The sequence below is a fragment of the Canis lupus genome, chromosome 9 (assembly GCF_011100685.1).
Source record: "Canis lupus familiaris isolate Mischka breed German Shepherd chromosome 9, alternate assembly UU_Cfam_GSD_1.0, whole genome shotgun sequence".
Taxonomy (NCBI): Eukaryota; Metazoa; Chordata; class Mammalia; order Carnivora; family Canidae; genus Canis; species Canis lupus.
Window position 1 is genome coordinate 7721026 of NC_049230.1, and position 18781 is coordinate 7739806.

Sequence of the window (18781 nt, forward strand, 5' to 3'; positions counted from 1 at the left end):
GTGCCCAGAGCTGTGCTAGACCCTGGAGATGCAGAGACGGGGGAGGCAGGTGTAGTGGGGACGTCCTGGGGGGTGGGGGGTGGGATCCAGACAGACACATGGAAACACAAGCCAGGGTTCGCAGTACCCCGAAGGCGGCTCCGGCAGCGGAGAAGAGGAGGGCTGGGTGTGCGGGTGAGAGCGAAGGCGGGCCTGGGCTGTGGAGGATCACCTGCGCCCTCCGAGGGTTCCTCCAGGTGCCACATATGTCAGAGAGCACCCCCCTACCCAGGGTTCTGGGCCCCAGGAAATCGGAATCCCTGACCAATCGCCCTGGGAACTTGCATTTGCACAGGAGCCCCCAGAGGCTCTTTGCCTGGTGCTCTGAGCACCACTGCTTCTGGGGAGGCGGGGGGGTGGTCACAGGCAGGGGCCCCTGCCAGACTGCGTCCTCCCTAGACAAAGGTGACCGAGGGAAGAAAGGAGCAAGGGAGTCAAGGCCAGGCTGTGCACTGAGCACAGGGCCTGAGGAGGGTGGGGAGGGGGGACGCTGGGGACCGGAGATGGAAGAGTGGCTCTGTCGCAGTTTGTGACACTTCTCAGGGTCAGCCTGGGGCTGGGAGTGTTGTTCAGGTGCCTGCTGTGGTTGAGGTTTGCTCTCCAAAGTCCTTGTCACCCAGGCAGGCTGTCTTCTCCTGAACACAGAAGCCACCGGGCTGGGCCTCTGCTCCCTCCTTCCCTGAGAAAGGACACAGCCCATCTCAAACTTTCCCTGAAATCCCTCCCCCGGCTCCTCCTCCACCTCCTCCACCTCCTCCCCAGCCTCCTCCCTGCCTCCTCTGTCTGCCTCCCCTCCCCCTGCTCCCTGTCCGGAGGCCAGAAGCCCCGCTGAGCTAGGCCCCTGGGGGGTGAGGATGATGGGGGGGGCGGTGGCTGGAGAGGCTGCCTGACTTGCCTCTCACCTGTGGGCAGGTGTGGCCATGCTTCCCTTTCTCTTTGTGGGTTTCCCGGCCCCTGGTTCTGCAAAGAAGCTGGCTCGGGCTCCTGTGGGCCATGCAGCCTGCAGGACCAGGGGAGGAAGCTGGCGGGAAGAAGCCGCCCCCTCTGCCCTTCACCTGCCCCCAGCCCCTCCTGTGCCGCCTCTTCACCTGAGCCAACTTCCCTGGGAAACAAAAGCAGGAAGAGAGCTGGCAAGGACAAAGGGAGGCGGAGCAGGGCCGCAGGGCCGTGGGGAGAAGGCGGAGGACAGCCTGTTCTAACCTGAGGCTTGAAGTGTCCCAGGCCTGAAGTGGGAAGGAGGGGGTGGCAGGAAGTTGGGGGGAGTCGGTGGGGGGTCCCTCTGAACCAGCGCTGAGCTGTGCCCTGCAAGTGTGGGCGAGGAAAGGACGTGCCACCACGCATCCTTGTCCTGGAAGCTTCTAGGCCGGGAGTTGCTGACTGTTGTCAGCCTTGAGTTCTGTCCTGTGCAGAATGAGAACTCGGGGGTCCTGAGAGCGCTCCCCCCCACCCTCCTCACCCCCCTCGGGCTGTATCTCACACCCCCCCTGGCCCCTCAGCTGCCTTTGCCCTGTGCTGTAGGCAGGATGCGCGTTGGGGAAGGAAGGAAGGAAGATGAGGCTCTCTGAGGTCACGGGTCGGCACTGGACATGGGCCGGGCGGTGGGCTGCCAAGTCTGATCGTGAGTCCCCGGCCTGCTGTCCCGCCTGCCAGCTCCGCGGGCCCTGGAGGCTCTTCAGTCTGGAGCTGGATTCCAGGCTCCCTCCCTGCAGGCGTCCACAGGACACACTTGGCACTCACTGGCCAAGCGGTCATCCCCCCCCACCCACTCACCCACTTGTTCCCCCGTCCCACAGTGCATAGGGAGCACCTACTCTGTGCCCAGCCCTGGGGGTGCAAGGCTCCAGGTCTAGTGAGGAACAGGCAGGTAGGAAACAGCGCACAGGGTGTGGGTTCTGGTGACAGTGAGAGAGGAGGGGCCCGGGACCCTCCATAGATGGAACTGGCTCTCACTCTTCTTACTGCACAAGTGAATTCTCTCCTGCTTCGGCCCCTGGGGCTGGTGCCTGGATGCCTGGTGACTGGATGGCTGGTACTGGGATGGCTGGTGCCTGGATGGCTGGTGCCTGGATGGCTGGTGCCCGGATGGCTGGTGACTGGATGGCTGGTGCCTGGATGGCTGGTGACTGGATGGCTGGTGCCCGGATGGCTGGTGACTGGATGGCTGGTGCCGGATGGCTGGTGCCGGATGGCTGGTGACTGGATGGCTGGTGACTGGATGGCTGGTGCCCGGATGGCTGGTGCCAGATGGCTGGTGACTGTATGGCTGGTACTGGATGGCTGGTGCCGGATGGCTGGTACCCGGATCGCTAGTGACTGGATGGCTGGTACCGGATGACTGGTGCCAGATGGCTCGTACCCGGATGGCTCATACCCGGATGGCTGGTGCCGGATGGCTGGTACCTGGATGGCTGGTGCCTGGATGGCTGGTACCTGGATGGCTCATACCCGGATGGCTGGTGCCTGGATGGCCACCCTGATGTACCTGCTGTGCCAGGACAGCGAGCAGCAGAGCCCTTTCTTCCTCCTCCCCTGCTCCCAGCCTCCACTCTGGCCCAGCCTGGGTGCACCTGCAGCAGGGGTGGGGGAATTTCAGGCAGGAAGTAGAGAGGCCATTGCCATCCTAGGCCAGGAGACCAGACGTCAGGGAGCCCTTCAGCCCCCCAAAACTAACGCCCCACTTATCATGAGCCCTTCCTACACCATCATCACACCCACCCCTACTGTCCCCCTAGGTCACATCCCATCATTCCAAAAGGGCCTTACAGTTGGGGAAACTGAGGCACTGGAGGGCTATGTGAGTTGATCAAAGCCACCCCCATCTAGTGAAGTCAGGTCTCCTGGCTTTGAATATGGAATAGAGTGGGAGTGTGGGCGACCCAGAGAAGGCAGTTGGATCCAGCAGGCCCAGCTGGAGACGCACACCTAGGACCTTGGCGCTCGCAGGGTTTCTGGAGACTTCGGCCGGGCTCGGTGTGGCTGCCCAGCCCCTCCGCCGGAGCACGGGGAGACAGGCCGGGTGTCGTACCTCGTCTTGCCCACTGTGTGCCGTTCGCAGGTGCCCCCGGGCCGCCCGGAGTGCCCATCATCGTGAGGTACAGCTCCGCCATCGCCATCCACTGGTCCAGCGGAGACCCTGGCAAAGGGCCCATCACCCGCTACGTCATCGAGGCCAGGCCATCAGGTACACCCAGCCCCGGGCTGAGCGCCTCCCTCTGGAGCAGCTTCCAGGTCTTGCTTTCTCCTCCTTATGGAGTCCCTCCACCTGGCGACCTTGTGTCCTCCTGAGAAGGCGTTGTCCTACTCCAGGTGGAGCTAGAGGTGGCCCTGGGGCGAGTGGGAAATGGAGAGTTGCATTCTTAGGTCGGACACCCCCACACACACCCACTGGGGTCCCCTGGAGAGCAGCACTTAGCGCCAGGTGACGACCAACTCGGGTGGAAGATCATTCAAGAAACCAAAGGAGCAAAGTGTTGGCCCCTGCCCCCTTGGTTAAACACGGGGCCTCTCACGAGACCCCACTGACTGGCGTCCCGTCCGGAGGCCAGCTGTCCCCCCGGGGACCCTAGCCACCTCCTTGCAGTCCGTCTCTGCCACCCTGACGATCTCAGCAGTTCCTGTAACCCTACCAACCCCTCCTGTCAGGCCTGAAATCGAATCACAAGCGCTTCCAGAGCCATCAGGAGACCAGCCAGCCAGTGCTAAGTTCCTCGGGGGGGGGGGGGGGGGGGGGGGCTGCTCCCAGGGCTCCCGCTTCACAGTGGCCGTTAACAGCTGCTCCTCCCAGCTCCCCTTGGCCACCCCACTGCCAGCTCTGGCCGCCGCCAGCTCTCCCCGTTGCTAGGTTTCCAAATTCATCAGAGGTGCCAGAGCCGGGGAAGGGCTGGAGCCTTGTTCTTGGTAGGCCAAGGCTCTGTGATTAGCCGCTTGAAGTCCAGAAGGAACGAACAGCAAATAATAATCATAGTGGGAGGTAGTGGGGCATATCGGAAGCTAATGCTTCCCACGAGAGCCCCGAAGCATCCCGGTGACAGACTTCATACCTCGGATAACAGCGCCAATCATCTCGATAACAGAGAGTTAATGCCGGGCTTCCAGGAAGAGCCACCACCCTGCCATTGCCCTAATCTTCTGCTAATAATCGCAGCGAGGAATAGTTATTTCATGGAGCAGCTCAGATCCAATGCGGAGCTGGAAGAGGGCTGGGGGTTGGCTCTCCCCCACACCCCAGATGGTCCCTCCCCTGCCCTCCCGCACAGGCTGCCGAGTTGGCCAGGAGAGCGCCGTGAGCTGCTCCCCACCAGGCCCGTGCCTATGCTTTGCATCCGAGTTGGCCAACCCGGCCAACCCGGACGCCAGGCTGTGGAATGTTGGCTCCCAACTCCCGTCCTGCTGATTTTCCAGCGTTCCCTGGGAGGCCCAGCGTGGGACCTGGCGTCCTGGGGCGGGGGGCCGTGGCTCGGTGCGCAAGGCCGAGGTGGGATCAAGGCAGGACCCCTGAAGGGTCGGGTCTCGGAGTGGTGCCCAAGAGCTGCGACAGAGACCAAAGGAGGCTGTGACGGGGGGAGGGAGGGCAGAGGGCCAGGGGAAAGCCGTGCCTCTCCGTGGGGCTGCTGGAGAGCATCTCTCCACCTCCACGCCGCCCCCACACTCCCCGGCTCTACATCCTCCTCTCCAGGAGGAGATCCGTCTTGATCTGTGCTCCCCCTGCCTCGCTGGGTAGTATCAACCAAACACGCCTGCTTTCTACAAACCCAGAACTGGCAGGTACTGCCGAGCAGGGAGGGCCTCTCTCACTCAAGGTTTCTGGCCCATGGAACCGGCCACGCACATCAGCCGACTCGTGAGGCTGGAGGCCAGAGCCCCAGCATGACATTCCAGCAGCTTCTGGCCTGGCCCCGGAGCCCGGCCCTACCCTTTGTTTCTGTGCAGGGCAGAGCAAGGTGGGTCACACGGCGGGCCGAGGCCCCAGCTCCTGGGAGGCAGAAGGGTCCCGGATGAGCCCACTCAGCCAACACTGAGTCAGCCGTGGACCTCAAACAGCACCGTCCTGGACACCCAGAGGGTGTTGGGTGCCAGGTGGTGGGGAGCGACAGCTCTAGGCTGGAGCACCAGCCCTGCCACTTAGGGCAGCCTGACCTTGGGAGGATGGGTTCTCTCCCTCCCTCCCTCTCTCTCTCTCTCTCATCCATAACGTGAACACAGCAGTGCTTCCCTCTCCCCACGGCCACCGTGGGTGTGAAACATAAAGCCCATAGAACCACGTTGCTTGACGAGGAACAAGAGTCTCTGCTGTGTTGTCATCACCATCATCACTGTTGCCACGGTTGACTGGCATTGAAAGTGAACGACAGACCGTTCAAGGTCATGGGAGGAGAATGGATTGGCACCCCGATCCTCGGCTCTCAGGGCATGAAGCCAGAGCACCCAATGTTCTGAGAAGGTTGGGGAAGAAGAGTCGCCTCCAGTTGTCCCACCAGCACTTAGAGGATGCCCGTGCTGGGCGCTGGGCTGCAGAGGCGAATCAGGCTGGGTCCTTGCCCGGGAGGGACGGCACAGCCTGGTGGGGGACAGCCACAGGGTGCGTGAGGCAGATGCACAAAACAACTAAGACAGAAGATGAGGCAAAGCTCGGGACCCCACGCCTTGGTGAGGACGGCAGGACACAGATGGGCCCCCGCAGCTACTTCCAGTTGGAGAGAACTGGGTGGGCAGGGCCAACACCCTCGTGGTCCACAGTTCAGAGAGGACGATGGGGGTGATGGGGGCCTCCACCAGAGTTCCTGGCGTGGGTGGATCCGTGATACATGTGGTGAAGGAACCAGAATCCGTGAGCCCCTGGAAGAGGCTGGAAGCACCAAGCTGGAGCCAGGGAGTAGCCTGTGGACCCGACGGGTGGCTCTTACCAGAAGGAGCTCAGGAACGCTGCCTCGCTGAGGCTGCCAGGTGCCCTCCCCGGAGCGCGCCACAGGACGCAAGACCTAGGAGCCCAGCCACCGAGTCCTAAGATCCCTGGACTCCCTGGATCACCCCCACGCTTTAGTTGGAAAATCAGCAACAAGCAGAAGGGCTCCCCATCCTTCTAAGGGCCACGCCAATCCCAGTGGCCCTGCATGGAGCCTCTGGCCGGGGGCCCGAGGTGGATGCTGCGGGGCCCCGGCAGGTGCTTGCACTTCTCTCATGGGGAGCAACATGCCCGCTGCTCCTTTTGAATGAGGTGGACGTGAATTCAGTCCCAAAAGGGTCAGACCCAGAGAGCCACGGACAGAGGGGCAGGCCTGAAAGGATGGAGGTGGTTGGGGACAATGTGGGTGGAGAACAGATGGGGGACCCCTCCAGGCTTGTCTGGGTGCTTTATCCCCAGCTTCCTGCTCCTCAGCAAGGAGGCAGCTGAGGATGGGCCCCCATCGGTCCGCACCCTCACAGGCAAGGCCAGCCCCTCCTGTGGCTATTTTAAAAAAGGGGTCTTCTTTTTGTCTGATCCCACTACTATATATATTTTGAATAGGAAAGGGGGGGTCAGAAAAAGAGGGGCCCAGTTAAGGAAAGGAGGATATACCCATGTGATAAAATCGTAGGCAACCACGTAAAGTCACGTTGACCAGCACTTTTAATGATGCAAAAACAGGTGATTTGAGTTCTTCTACACAGGTACCAGAATGCTGAGTCTCCTCCTGTGGGCGGTGGCGTTGGGTTGGCGGGTATCGTGTTTTCTACATACTACACGTCTTTAAATATTTTACAGATATTTTAATAAAGGGAACCAAAGGGTCGGAGACTCCAAAAAGCCATCTTTTGAAAAATACCTGCAGAGATTCAGCATTGACTGGGCAGTCCAGACAGGCCCTGCTCTCCGGGGGCAGCAGGTGGGGTGGGAGGGGGCTCCCCCTCACGGGGCGTCTCCCTCTCGACACTCTTGCAGACGAGGGGCTATGGGACATCCTCATCAAAGACATCCCCAAGGAGGTGACCTCCTACACGTTCAGCATGGACATCCTGAAGCCAGGCGTGAGCTACGACTTCCGAGTCATCGCCGTCAACGACTATGGCTTCGGCACCCCCAGCAGCCCCTCCCAGTCTGTGCCAGGTACTGCCCACGCACCAGAAGACTGGACCAGGGCCTGGGTCAGCTTTGAGCTCCGGTGGCTGTGTATCCCTGGGGTTCCTTTGCAAGGATTCCAGAAGCCCTGGGGAGGGGGCTCAGTGGGGCTTGTGGACACATCCCTGGGCCCAAGATGAGAGCTTCTGTGAGCTCATCACCCGAGAGAATTCACTCAGGCCATAAACTGCATGTTTCTATGGAAACCACCCCCAAAACAGATGCAGTGGCCTGTGGAGCATTGTCTGGGGCTGAGAGGCATAGGACTGCCACCCCTCCCCTTCTTCCTCTCATGCTTCCCGTCCAGCGCATCTTGGAGGACTCACGGAGGACTCCAGTGCCAAAACCCATGACCTCAAATCCAATCACTTGCCCAACTTTTCATACCAAGGCCCCTTCCCTCAAGGCAGAAACATAGCTCAAAATGGTAACCCAGTGGGTGAGGCTCAGAAACCTGGCGGCCTCCCTCCTCCCACATACGATCTCCCTTGTCCAGATTGATAGAACCAGGGCACGGGGAATAGAAGAGCCAGCTCCTCATTAGGCAGCCCCCTGGATTAGTAGTGGTTTGTGCACAAAGCATGGTCTTGAGGGCTTTGAAGGAAGGAGAGCCCTGGCTGGAGGGAGCATTCTGAAGCCCCACACATGTCCACCCCCCGCCCCGTTCCCCTCACTTTCTGCTGCCAGAGAAAGACTGAGTCCAGTCCCTGGGGAGAAAGTCTCCCAGGCCTACCACACACCAGAAAGGTACTCCCCAAAACGAATGTGGGCCTGCCTGTCAAGGTAGCCCCTAGGCCACGGGTGGCAAGAGGAGGGGGAGGTAAAAAAGGAAAATTAGCATGCACACTACTGCTTCTCCGTCCTGTGTCTTTGGCAGACATCACTAATCAACCCTCACACTCTTTGCTGGCGAGTCCAGATGCAGCCTCAGAACTCAAAGCAGCCCTCCAGGCATCCCTTTACCAATGGATGAGAGCTGGTCCTTGAGCTAAAACTGTCCCTGCCGACCTTGTCTTAGGGTCTACCTCATTGCAATGGGGCACAGACTGTGCATGCCATAAACTGAGCAGGTGGTAGGGTCCCAGCTGGAGCGGGAGGCTTAGAGGCAGGAGGCACCTGACACCCCTGCCCCCATTCATGTTCCAGCCCAGAAAGCCAACCCTTTCTACGAGGAGTGGTGGTTCTTGGTGGTCATTGCCCTCGTTGGCCTCATCTTCATCCTGCTTCTGGTCTTTGTGCTCATCATCCGAGGCCAGAGCAAGAAGTACGCCAAGAAGACGGACTCTGGTGAGCTGGCACCAAGCCCTGCTGACTGGACGGGATGCTCCTGGGTCCACCTCCCTTTGGGCAAGGTTGGGGCCGGGGGTTCTCTCCTAGGAATGCACCTGCTCTGCTAGGTGGGGGGGGGGGGGCAGCCTGGGGCCCCTATGTACGATCTCCATCTCCCGTTTGGTCTCACCTCTAACAAGAGAAAGAGAGAGCATCCCGGCCAGGTGGGAGAGGGGAGGCCAGCGGTCTAAAGGGATGGCACGGCTGACCAGATGCGGTCTCCCCCTACCTCCCCCCGCCAGGGAACAGTGCCAAGTCTGGTGCCCTTGGCCACGGGGAGATGATGAGCTTGGATGAAAGCAGTTTCCCTGCCCTGGAACTCAACAACCGGAGGCTCTCTGTGAAGAATTCCTTCTGCCGGAAGAATGGCCTGTACACCAGGTAGAGGGCTCTCTGCACGGCAGGGCAGGGGGGATGGAGTTTGGGGGGCCAGCAGCGCCCGGGGGTGAGGAGGACTCTCGGGAGGGCCGCAGAACAGGCAGTGTCCACGTGGTCTCACTGTCCCGAAATGGCTTTCGAGCTCAGGGGCTGGGGATGGCCCGCGGGGCCCAAGCAGCACCACCAGGGTGTGGAGGCCACAGCCCCATGTGAGAGCACAGTAGGGAGAAAAGGCACAGGAAGCGGGGACCCACCAGGGACAGCAAAATGCAAAGGACGTGTGCAATTTTCCCACCCAAACCTGCCACTGTTTGGAGCCAGCTGCTCCGAGGAGCGAGCGGGAAGCCGTGAGAGCCGCTGGCTCCAGCAGTGGGGCGGGCCCAGCAGAGGTAGGCCGGACAGACACACCTGAGGGGCAGGTGCCCGGAGTACCCCGTTATTGCTTATGCCTTACCTGTCTCCTCTCAATTCTGGAAGGGGCGCTCAGAGCGTGGACACCCTCTCCCCTGGGTCCTGACTCCTACCTCTTATGGAACAGTTTACTCCTCCTCACCCCACAAGTCCATGCTGCCAGCACCGTCCTCATCCTCAGAGGGCAGCGTCTGCAAACAGCCAGCCAGGAGAGGTCCCGGCGGGCGGTGCACCGGGCCCCTGTGTCCTCCTGACTTGTCTCCAGCCCTAGGTCCCCGTCCCCCACCCCAGCCCCACTCCCTGTGGCAGGCTGGGCTGTGTCCGAGGGCCAGGGCAGCTGCTGGGGCCCACCTGCCAGGGCTCACCTGATGTGACCTGGCATTCTTATGCTCCAGGATGCTCAGGAGAGATGGAGGGGGCCACCATCCAGCAGCGCCCGTCCACTCAGCCTCAGCCCTATTAACATTCCCGGTTCATCGGAGGGGCACGCTGGTCGGGCGCAGCTCACAAAGCTCCCCTCTGTCTCGTCCTGGAGGGAAGAGGCGATGTGTGTGTTCATCAGGAGGACAGAGGGAGGGGCGCGCAGGCCGGCAGGCCCTGCTCTCATCCCCCGCCAGATCCAGCTTTCCAAAGAAAGAGCCATTTGAGGCCGAGGCGGTGGGCCCAGCAGGTCCACTGCAGCCCCGCCAGGCTGGCTCCGGGACCCTGCCACACGGAACAACGGGGCATTTCACGGATGGCCCGGCCTCGCCTGCCTCTCACGCCCCCAGAGTACACACACCACGGCCCCCGTGTGTCCTCTACCCTGCTGTGTATACACAGAGATCCTGTTTGCACCAAACCAGCCCCGGGCTCTGGGAGTCCGACCCAGCCCTGGCCACACCGTCAGCTCCTCACTCACCCTGCTGGTGGCCAAGACAGCTCGAGCCTGACACCCCATTTCCACCCCCTTCCCCCTGCCCAGCATCACGCATTTGCCCATCTTGTCTACACGAAGCTGCTGCCAGTATTGTTACGGTTTTATTTTTAAGTAGTTAAGGATGCGGCTCTGTCATTTGGAATCGAATCGGTGCAGATGTAGTACAAGAGGTTGGAGGGGGCGGGGAGGTTGCTTGGGACACGCTCCCAGGCCGTGGGATCGTTCTCAGAGCAGCGTTTCTGTAGCCAAGCACGGCCGGCCCCGGTGGGGGCAGCTGGCGTTCAGCACCACGGTTCCAGGACACCTTCCTCAAGCAGACTGGGCAGACCTCGGGGCGCCGGGCCCTGGGCAGTGCCTCCCTTGAGCCCTGTCCCGAGGAATCCCAAACAGGACAGGGTCGTGAAAGACCCCAGCCACCCGCCTGGTGTCCCCAGGAGCCTGCCCAACCCACTACCCTCACCCTCAGCTCGGGTGGTTCTGGAAAGCACAGCCTGGCCTCCAGCCTCTGGGCACCCACGGCAGGCGGAGTGCTGAGGGGCCCCGTCCTGCGTGTTCGTTCGTGCAGGTGACACAGAGCCAAGTCTCTAACTCAGTGCGAAATGCACTTTGTCCAAGGCTGATTTTCAAAGGTTGGGCAGGACTCCACGCCCAGATTCATTTCTGGTCTCTGAGCAGATCTGAAGGGAGGAGGCAGCGGTTTCCCTTTTACTCTTAATGCTTTGCGTTAACCCTCTAATGCTCCCTGGGTGAGTTCAGGAATGACAAGGGGGCGGGCGGTTTTGTCTGCGGCGCAGGCATGAAGGCCTCACCTGGGATTGTGACTCGGAGGTCTCGGGGGGGGGGGGGGGGGGGGGGGGGGGGGGGGGGCAGAAAGGCTTTCTAACATTCCCCGCCAAGGGATCCCGGTCCCCGAGGCCTTGAAACCATGAATGAAGAGTCCAGTGGGAAGGGAGGGAGTGTCTCCCTGCCCCTCATTTCCCTGGTGCTGGTTCAGGAGGTTGGTCCAGCAGAGCCTATTGCACCCCAGGGAGGAGGGACACAGGTCGGAGGCATCAAGGACCAGGCCAGCCGCTCTGGATGAGGCCGCCTCTCAGCCTCCTCACCTCTGCACCTTCTAGGTCCCCTCCCCGGCCCAGCCCCGGCAGCCTCCACTACTCCGACGAGGACGTCACCAAGTACAATGACCTCATCCCGGCAGAGAGCAGCAGCCTGACCGAGAAGCCCTCAGAAATCTCCGACTCTCAGGTGAGGGGCAGGAGGGCCAGGCGCCCTGGAGTGGGAGCGGTGGGCGTCACCTGGGCTTCCTCGTCTCCTGGACTTTATGGGGCCGCAGAGACTAAGGGGCCCCAGAAAACTAGCCGGGAGTCGGATGTGGACCTGCTGTCCCCTGCTAAGCTCTGCTCAGAGTTTGCTCCAGGGCCAATGGGGACCCTGTAACCTTGACCAGATAAGACCCCCCTCCAACACCTCTAGAGTGTCCAGAGTCTCCTCACCTGCTCTGGTCTGCAGGGGAGCTCATGAAGGCCAAGAGAAGGAGCCCTATGTTGCCAGGGCTGACCTTCGCTGGTTCGGGTCAGAAACTGAGGGCAATAAGTCCTGGAACCCCGAGGATGGGGAGCGGTGCAGCCTAGCCAGGCCCTAAGCTTTGGAGGCTCAGGCCTCAGTTTGCATCGTGGCTCTGCTGCCTGTGGAGCAGAGCATCCTGGACGGGGTAGGCAACCTCTTTGAGCCTGGTTCTCCATCTGCAGAACAGGCGAGGACGCTAACAGGCTGTGTCTCGGGGCTGTGGGATTGCTGAGATGGGGCACAGAGAAGCTTAGCCAGCACGCACAGCCGCTGTTCAATAAATGTCAGGTTTTATATTAAGAAGGAGATGGTGCCTCTGGGAGACACGGAGCTTTAGAGAGGCTGCCATTAGGTGGGCCACATAGGGACACTGTTCCAGATCGTGGGGACGGGATGGGGGGGCAGGTTGAGTGCATTCCAATGAAGTCATGTCGTGGCCTCCCACCCAGCCCTCTTGGCCCTGGCCAAGCCTGGTGGTTGCCCAGGAAGGGACCGAGAAAGGCCACGGCATCCCACGCTCTAGACCTCTCTGCCCCCGGTCCTGGTAGAGGACAGGAGCGAAGGGGTGCCAGCAGGGAACGAGGCCATCCGCCGAGCAGGAGGTGCCAGGGCGCCCGGGATCCGGTCACGGGCCCAGTAGACCCGGGGCCTCTGGCTCACTACTGTTTTGTTCAGCTCCAGGGTTACTGATGGGCTTGGCGGAGCCCACAGGGCTGGAGCTAACACCCCAGCTCACACAGAGCTGGCAGGGACAGAGACCCCAACTTAGCCTGGCTAACTCAGGAACTCACATGATTCCGGTTGTGGCGTCGTGTTCTAAGGATTTAACTCTTTGCGGCCATATACAACCTGGGACCTCCCAGGCCACGCTTCGCTGAAGCATGGTTTTCCTTTCTTTCTCCCTAAACGTGGCCATGAGCATGTCAGTTCTAGGCACTCAAGGGAAAATTCCCAAAAAAAAGTAAAGGGATTCCCTCTGCCCGAGAGGCTGTGACAAAGGGCTCCTTAGGCCACGCTCCGGTCTATGGAGACCAAAGGGGCTCCCCGTGCTGCTCTGACCCGACTCCTTCAACCTTCCGCAGAAGGCCTTACTCCCGCACACTCTTTGGCTGGCACTGACCTTTCAGGGAGTGAGCCCTCTGAGTGCGGAAGATACCGCCCGGATGCCTTCCCATGGCCCGTGGCCATCTCTCCGTGAGTCAGGAGAAACCTCCTCCAGGACGCGGCGCTGGCCTGAGGCCATGCCAGGACCCCCAGCCTTGAAGAAGTCACTGAGAGAAGCACCATCATCCTAAGGCCACCCTACTCCAGGGTCCTTGGAATCCCCCGCTTCCCCCTGGTGTCTTTTGTTCAAAACCAGCCCATCACTTTGAATACGGTTTCCATAGCAATCTGGAACCAGTCACCTACGGGAAGCACATGGCCCGGAGAGGGAGGCCTCCTGGTTCCAGAAGCCTTGTCACAGCAGAAGGCCCACGTCCCCCTTCACGGGGAGCAGTGGACCCCAGCCCAGGCCTCGAGCTCCGCCTGTGGACCTTGGGATGGCTTGGGGTCTGATTTGGAGCTCGGCTGGGTTTATTTATGTCAAGCTGAGTTCCATGAAGACAGAGACTTCAACAGTCTGTCCCCTCCCCGGTGTCCGTCTTGGCACGGGGTCCATGGCATGCTGCACACTGTCGTGAAAGCACAGGAGGGTCACTGGAGAAGCTGGTCAAGACCAAAGCAGGTTGGCAGGACAGAGAAACAGGTTCAGGGTTGTCACACCATTCCTTTGGGACCAAGGCCAGAACGCACACGTTCGGAGAGGCGTGGCCCTTCAAAGTGACGCTGGTGACAACAGTCACACGCCCTGCCCTCACCCTCCCACGTGCCTCACCACTTCCTAGTCAGACCCTGCACACAGGCCCTTCTGACACAGAGCCCAGCTTGGCGCCTCGGCCCTACCCTGCCCCAAAGCCGGTGATGTCACCCTCACGGCAGACTTTCTGGAAAGGCCTTCAGAGCTAGCCAGATGAGACACTTGAAAACAAGTGACTGTGGGTTTCCTTTAAAGAAACACAAACAAAGCTTGAGCTCATCTTCAAAGGATTAAGACATGCACACTCGGAGGAAAGTTCCAGAGGCATTGAGGCTGTCCCCCAAGAAAGGTGCCCTAGCAGCTTCGCAGAGCAGATCACTCGGGTGATCATCCAGCCCCATCACAGGGTGGCTTTGAACGGGGAAACAGTCATTTGAAAGCAGCAGCGCGTGGTCGTGGCTGGTGTTCAGCCCCGGGCTTGAATCCCGGCTCCGTTCCTCCCTGACCCCGGGATGGGGAGGGGTCCTTCGCAGCCCACACCCACACAGCACGGCGGCACCCTATCCAAGGGACCGTTACAAGGAGTGCCTGCCGGGGGATGGAGTCAGGCTCGTCACGGGGGCCCTGGAGAAGGCAGTCAGGATCCTTTGGGTCTGTTTGCTTTGAAATTGTTCTTGAAAACCAGGCAGTTGGCTTTGGGGCCTCTGCAGGTCGTCTAGGATCCCGGAGGCCATTGCCAGAGCACTGGCATCTTCAGAGGCACACGGCTCAGGAAGCCCTGAGAGGGCCCAGCCACCTCGCTCACGGGCCCCACCATGCCCCAGGTCCAGGGCACCAGCATGCTGTGCTGGTGCTAAGCGTACCTTTAGGTAAGAGGTCAAATTGCTTCCATACCTGCTGGGAGAGAGCCACCATCCTGAGCCCCCAAGGGTCACCGACAGGACCCCAATCACAGACTGCTCTGTGATTTCGCCACGACAAGACCTGACCCCACTTGCCTGTTATGCCTCTGGGGTCAGATCAAACTCTGTGCCTTGACAGCTAAGGGGGCCTGATGTCAGCATCTGCCCAGGGCAGGGAGGGCTACCCTGGTGGGTGCAGCGGCGGGCGGCAGGGGAGCCGCACAGCCTGACTTCTCCTCCCCTCATTCCTTGAGTGTGGACTCCAGGGACGGAGAGGTGATGGAGACGTGACCCTGCCTCCAGGGAGCTCCGGGTGGGCTGGAGGGGACAGGCCCGGAGGCAGAGCGGCTGGTCTCCCCCGGATGCCCTAGTTGAAAACACAAATAAGCAGATCCTATTACTACTGACCGGCCCCCTGAGGAGCAGCGCAGCTACACGCCAGCGTCTGGTATGAAGAGCATCCGCCACGGCGACTTGCAGTTGGGGGGCTTATGGTGGATGCTCCGCGGTCCTCCTGCACGGGGTGGCCTCTGCAGGGACCTGTCCCCCCGGGGTCAGCAGCCACGCAGGCGGCGGGTGGGGGGGTGGGCCTGCATTTCAGCCGCTCTGGAGAAGGAAGGCCTGACCTTTGGAAGTCCCCCTCCCCCTAGGTCCTCTGGGAGTGAGCCCCGCGTCTGCCTGCCTGGTTTCTATTCCAAGTCAGACCACCCAAAACCGACTCTCCAAAAATTGGCAGAGATTTGCCCAGCCCTTTTCCTGCGATACGGTAATCGACGGAAGTCCACGTTGCTTATAAACAAACCTACATGATAAGATGTGAGAAAGGCCATCGTGGGGCTGTGGGAAGATGCGGGGCGGGCCTGGGGAGGGGCTGTCCCCCCAGGGGTGCGAGGGGTGCGGGTTGGAGGGGGCTCCAGGCAGGGGGACACACAAAGGCTGAGGTTTGAAGAGCCCATGGGCTCGTTGGATGCAACTTCTGAAAACGAAGTCTGGCTGCGTTCCAATGGCATTTTCAAAGGAAGAGCCCAAGTATGGGAGAGGAATTGCCTGGCACACAAGTTAAGTCTCAATGGAAAAGGAATTTCCAGCCAATGGCACGCCTCTTCTAATAAATATTCAGTCTTTGTGATGTCCTGGGCGGCCCTGGGAAACTCACTGTGATGAAGTGAAGCCTGTAAGAAAATACACGGGGCGAATTACATTGTCTCGGGCACCCAGTCGTCAGGGTGAAGTCGTCACAGAGGCCTTACTGGCGGCCAGGAATGACCCCAAGGATTGTTCAAGAATGGCACCCCTTGACCCTCAGGGTGCTGTGCAAAGCCTGGTGGGGTTCTCTATATTACAGGGGGCACGGGGCCGCTGGACCACAAGGCCCAGGGTGCAGGGTGGGCCACCAGGGCCCCCTGCACACCTGCTGTGTGCCATGCTCGTTGGGTTGGGCCCTGGGTGACACCGTGGTGGTTTTGTCCTCCCTGGAACCTGTTCCCTCCTTTCTCGGTGCATTTATTCAGCAACTACTTTCTCTGCACCCACTCAACAGTACCAGGCGCTGTGTGTGTGTACACGTGGCAGCTCCAGTAGTGAGCAGGACGGACCCTCCGAATGCTGCGTTATGGTGTGTTGCGATCCATTAGGGGAAGCCACATGTTTCAAATAACCACATGTTTTCATTTCTCACTAAAATTTTACGGCACCACAGTATCTAACTTCAGGAGGAAAATGGAGAGCAAAAGGCTTCCTGTTTCTCGTGGTGCAGGGACGGAAAGCCCCGTGAGTCGTCTGCGGGGAGGGAGGGGAGTCACAGAGGGCTGCCTGGAGGAGGTGGCATTTCAGCTGGGCCTCAGAGCGTGAACGGACTGGGTCGTGCCTAGAAGCAGTGCGGGTTTATAGGGTTGTGTTTGGCTGAATGGTTCCGTCATCCCCCCCCTTCTGAGTGTCCGAGTGTCTGGCCTTTGATCAGTGATTGCCTCTTGTCCGTTGAGTTGCGTCGCGAGTCTAAGAGAGTCACTGAGGCCCATCTCCTGCTGCTTCTCATTTAGAATCTAACCGTCCCACCATGCAAATAGCAGGACCCCGGGTTCACAGATAGGTGAAACTGAGGCTCAGAGACGTCAAGCAGCGTGCCCTCCATCATAGAGCTCGGAAGCGCAGGCAGCGGGAATTCAAATCTGGGGCTGGCTGGCTCTCAGGGCCTCACCCAGATGCCCGGCACAGAAGGGAGATTGAGGGAGCGAGGCCTCCACTGACCCCGACACCCCCGCCCATCCCAGTGACCTCCCTCCCATGAGGCCCCCAAACAGGAGCATGTCCGAAGGTGGTGGGGAGCACACACGCTGACCATCACGTCACCTGTATGGGGCACAGGTAACCTGGGTGACCTCCTGTCCCAGTGTCAGCTTTCAAAGGACATTCCCAGGAGAAGATTTCGAGCTGTTTTAGTACAAGAAGCCCAGATCCCTAACAGCATTGTGCCTAAAGGGGGCTTCCAGGGAGGGAGACACTCAGCACCACCCCCCCAATCTCTGATGCCCAGGAGAGGCCCACTGGCTCAGGGGAAGGGCACCCCTCTCCGCCTAGACCCACACGGAGGGCCCCTGGGCCGCAGATGACGGAGGGGCCCCAGCTTCCACAGGAGCCCATACAGGGAACCCCGTGTCCTCTGGGGCGACACATTCCTTCCTGCCAGACTTCAACGAGAGGAGGGCACCCTGCCCGGGCCCCGGGGTCCCCCGCCCACGGCCTCCTGAGTCTGCTGTGGGAGTCCCTGCGCAGAAGGCTCTCCTTTGCTCCCTCCCTTTTGTTGTGGGCTCCGGTCGGGGTCCTCCCTCCCGCTGGCCCCCCTCGCCCACCACTCCCCTCCCCAGGCCCAGTAATTGCTGAGTGAGTGGCTTTGAGGAGCTGTTAAGAGGCCCCGGAGCTGGAGCAGTCGCCTGATTGCCTGGCGGCCTGGCGGGACTGCCCGTGAAAGGTCCCCTTTGTGCTGGGCCGGTTACTGGGAAGCTGCATTCAATTACCGAGGCCCGCGTGAGAGTTGAAAGCCGGAATGGGCGCCCCGGGTCCCCCCTCGCCGGCTTTCTTCCCTTCTCACCCCACCCCCATGCAGAAAAGAAACAGATGTTCCAGGAGGTGGTGCAGGCGGGAGAGCGGGGTCGCCGAGGCAGAGACCCCCTCCCTCCGCGGGCTCGGGAGGCCTGGGGGCTGGGCCGGCCCACCTCGAACCCTCTGCTCCTCCTGCCTCCGTGGGCTCCTGGCTCTTGCTTCCACGGCTTTTCCGTACCTGTCAGGTGTCTGGCACACATAGGTGCTCCACAGTGGGTAGCCGTCGGCCGGTGATGATGTGCATGAAAGGGCTCTGGGGTCTGGGCCCCAGGAGGGCCAGAGAGGCCCCTCCCCACTCGAGCGATGCTTTACTTTGAGGGGGCAGGAGCGGAACATTCTTCCCCTTTCCCAGCCGCCTGAACACGGAGTCATCCTCCGTGACCCCTGCTCCTTTCGATCCCTCCTGAGGTGCTTCTGAGCCTTTTTCACTCTGTGAACTACAGACAGACATCTACCCATTTTCCTGACAAGGATGCTGAGGCTGGGAGAGACCAAGGGAGGGATCCAAACTTGGCTAGCAAGGGACCGAGTCGGGACTTGGCCATGGCACAGCCACCTCCCAGGTGCTCATTCAGTCCGGGATGGGGGCTTCAGTGACAGGGACTCCCTTGTGGGGCTAGCTAAGTTCTGGAACCCCTAGTAAGGACGCTAGCAACTCTTCAGGCTGGTTGGTGGGGGCCCTCCTGGAAAGATCTGACCCATGGCAGAACTGTGGGGTGGCCGTCTCCCAACCCCACACTTACAGCCCCTCGCTGCTCCCGGATCAGGGCCCCCTCCCCACCCCCTGCCCCGTGGGTGGCATCCACCACAGCTTGCTCATACCTCTCCTGCCTCTGGGCCGGCCAGCCCGCAGCCCCAGGCCTCAGGTGCCCAGCCCTCAGGTGCTCAGCCCTCAGCCCCCTGCCCACTCTTGGCATATGGAGCCCCTGTCTGTAGGGCCCCTTTGTTCCCTCCTGGGCCGGCAGCTGGGCAGCAGGCAAAGAAAGGGGCTTGTGTTGTACTTCTCTGCGTCATGGGGACAGCGAGGGACTTTCCATTGTCTCTGGCAGCCAGTTCTGCCGCCAAGAGGACCGAGGTCCTGGGAGGGTGTGCAGGGTGGTGGTAAGGACTGTGGAGGGGTGAGGTGGAGGCGGGGAAGGGCCAGACAACAGCAATTTGCAGATTGAGGAGGGAGTGTGTCATCCCCCCTGGGAGGGGAGTCCGGCTCTCATCCCCGTCTTGTGACCTCCAGGCAGGAGCCGGGG

The 18781-nt window shown here is 60.8% G+C and overlaps 1 protein-coding gene across 2 annotated transcripts in view; it reads left to right on the forward strand.

The window, feature by feature from the left end:
* Positions 1-18781, forward strand: part of SDK2 (sidekick cell adhesion molecule 2) — a 252805-nt gene that overhangs the window by 231623 nt on the left and 2401 nt on the right. For both annotated transcript variants that reach the window (XM_038546715.1, XM_038546714.1), the window contains 5 exons: positions 3095-3220; positions 6959-7123; positions 8282-8422; positions 8707-8845; positions 11291-11417. In XM_038546715.1, the coding sequence (XP_038402643.1) occupies positions 3095-3220; positions 6959-7123; positions 8282-8422; positions 8707-8845; positions 11291-11417 (698 nt within the window). The remainder of the gene's footprint in view (positions 1-3094; positions 3221-6958; positions 7124-8281; positions 8423-8706; positions 8846-11290; positions 11418-18781) is intronic.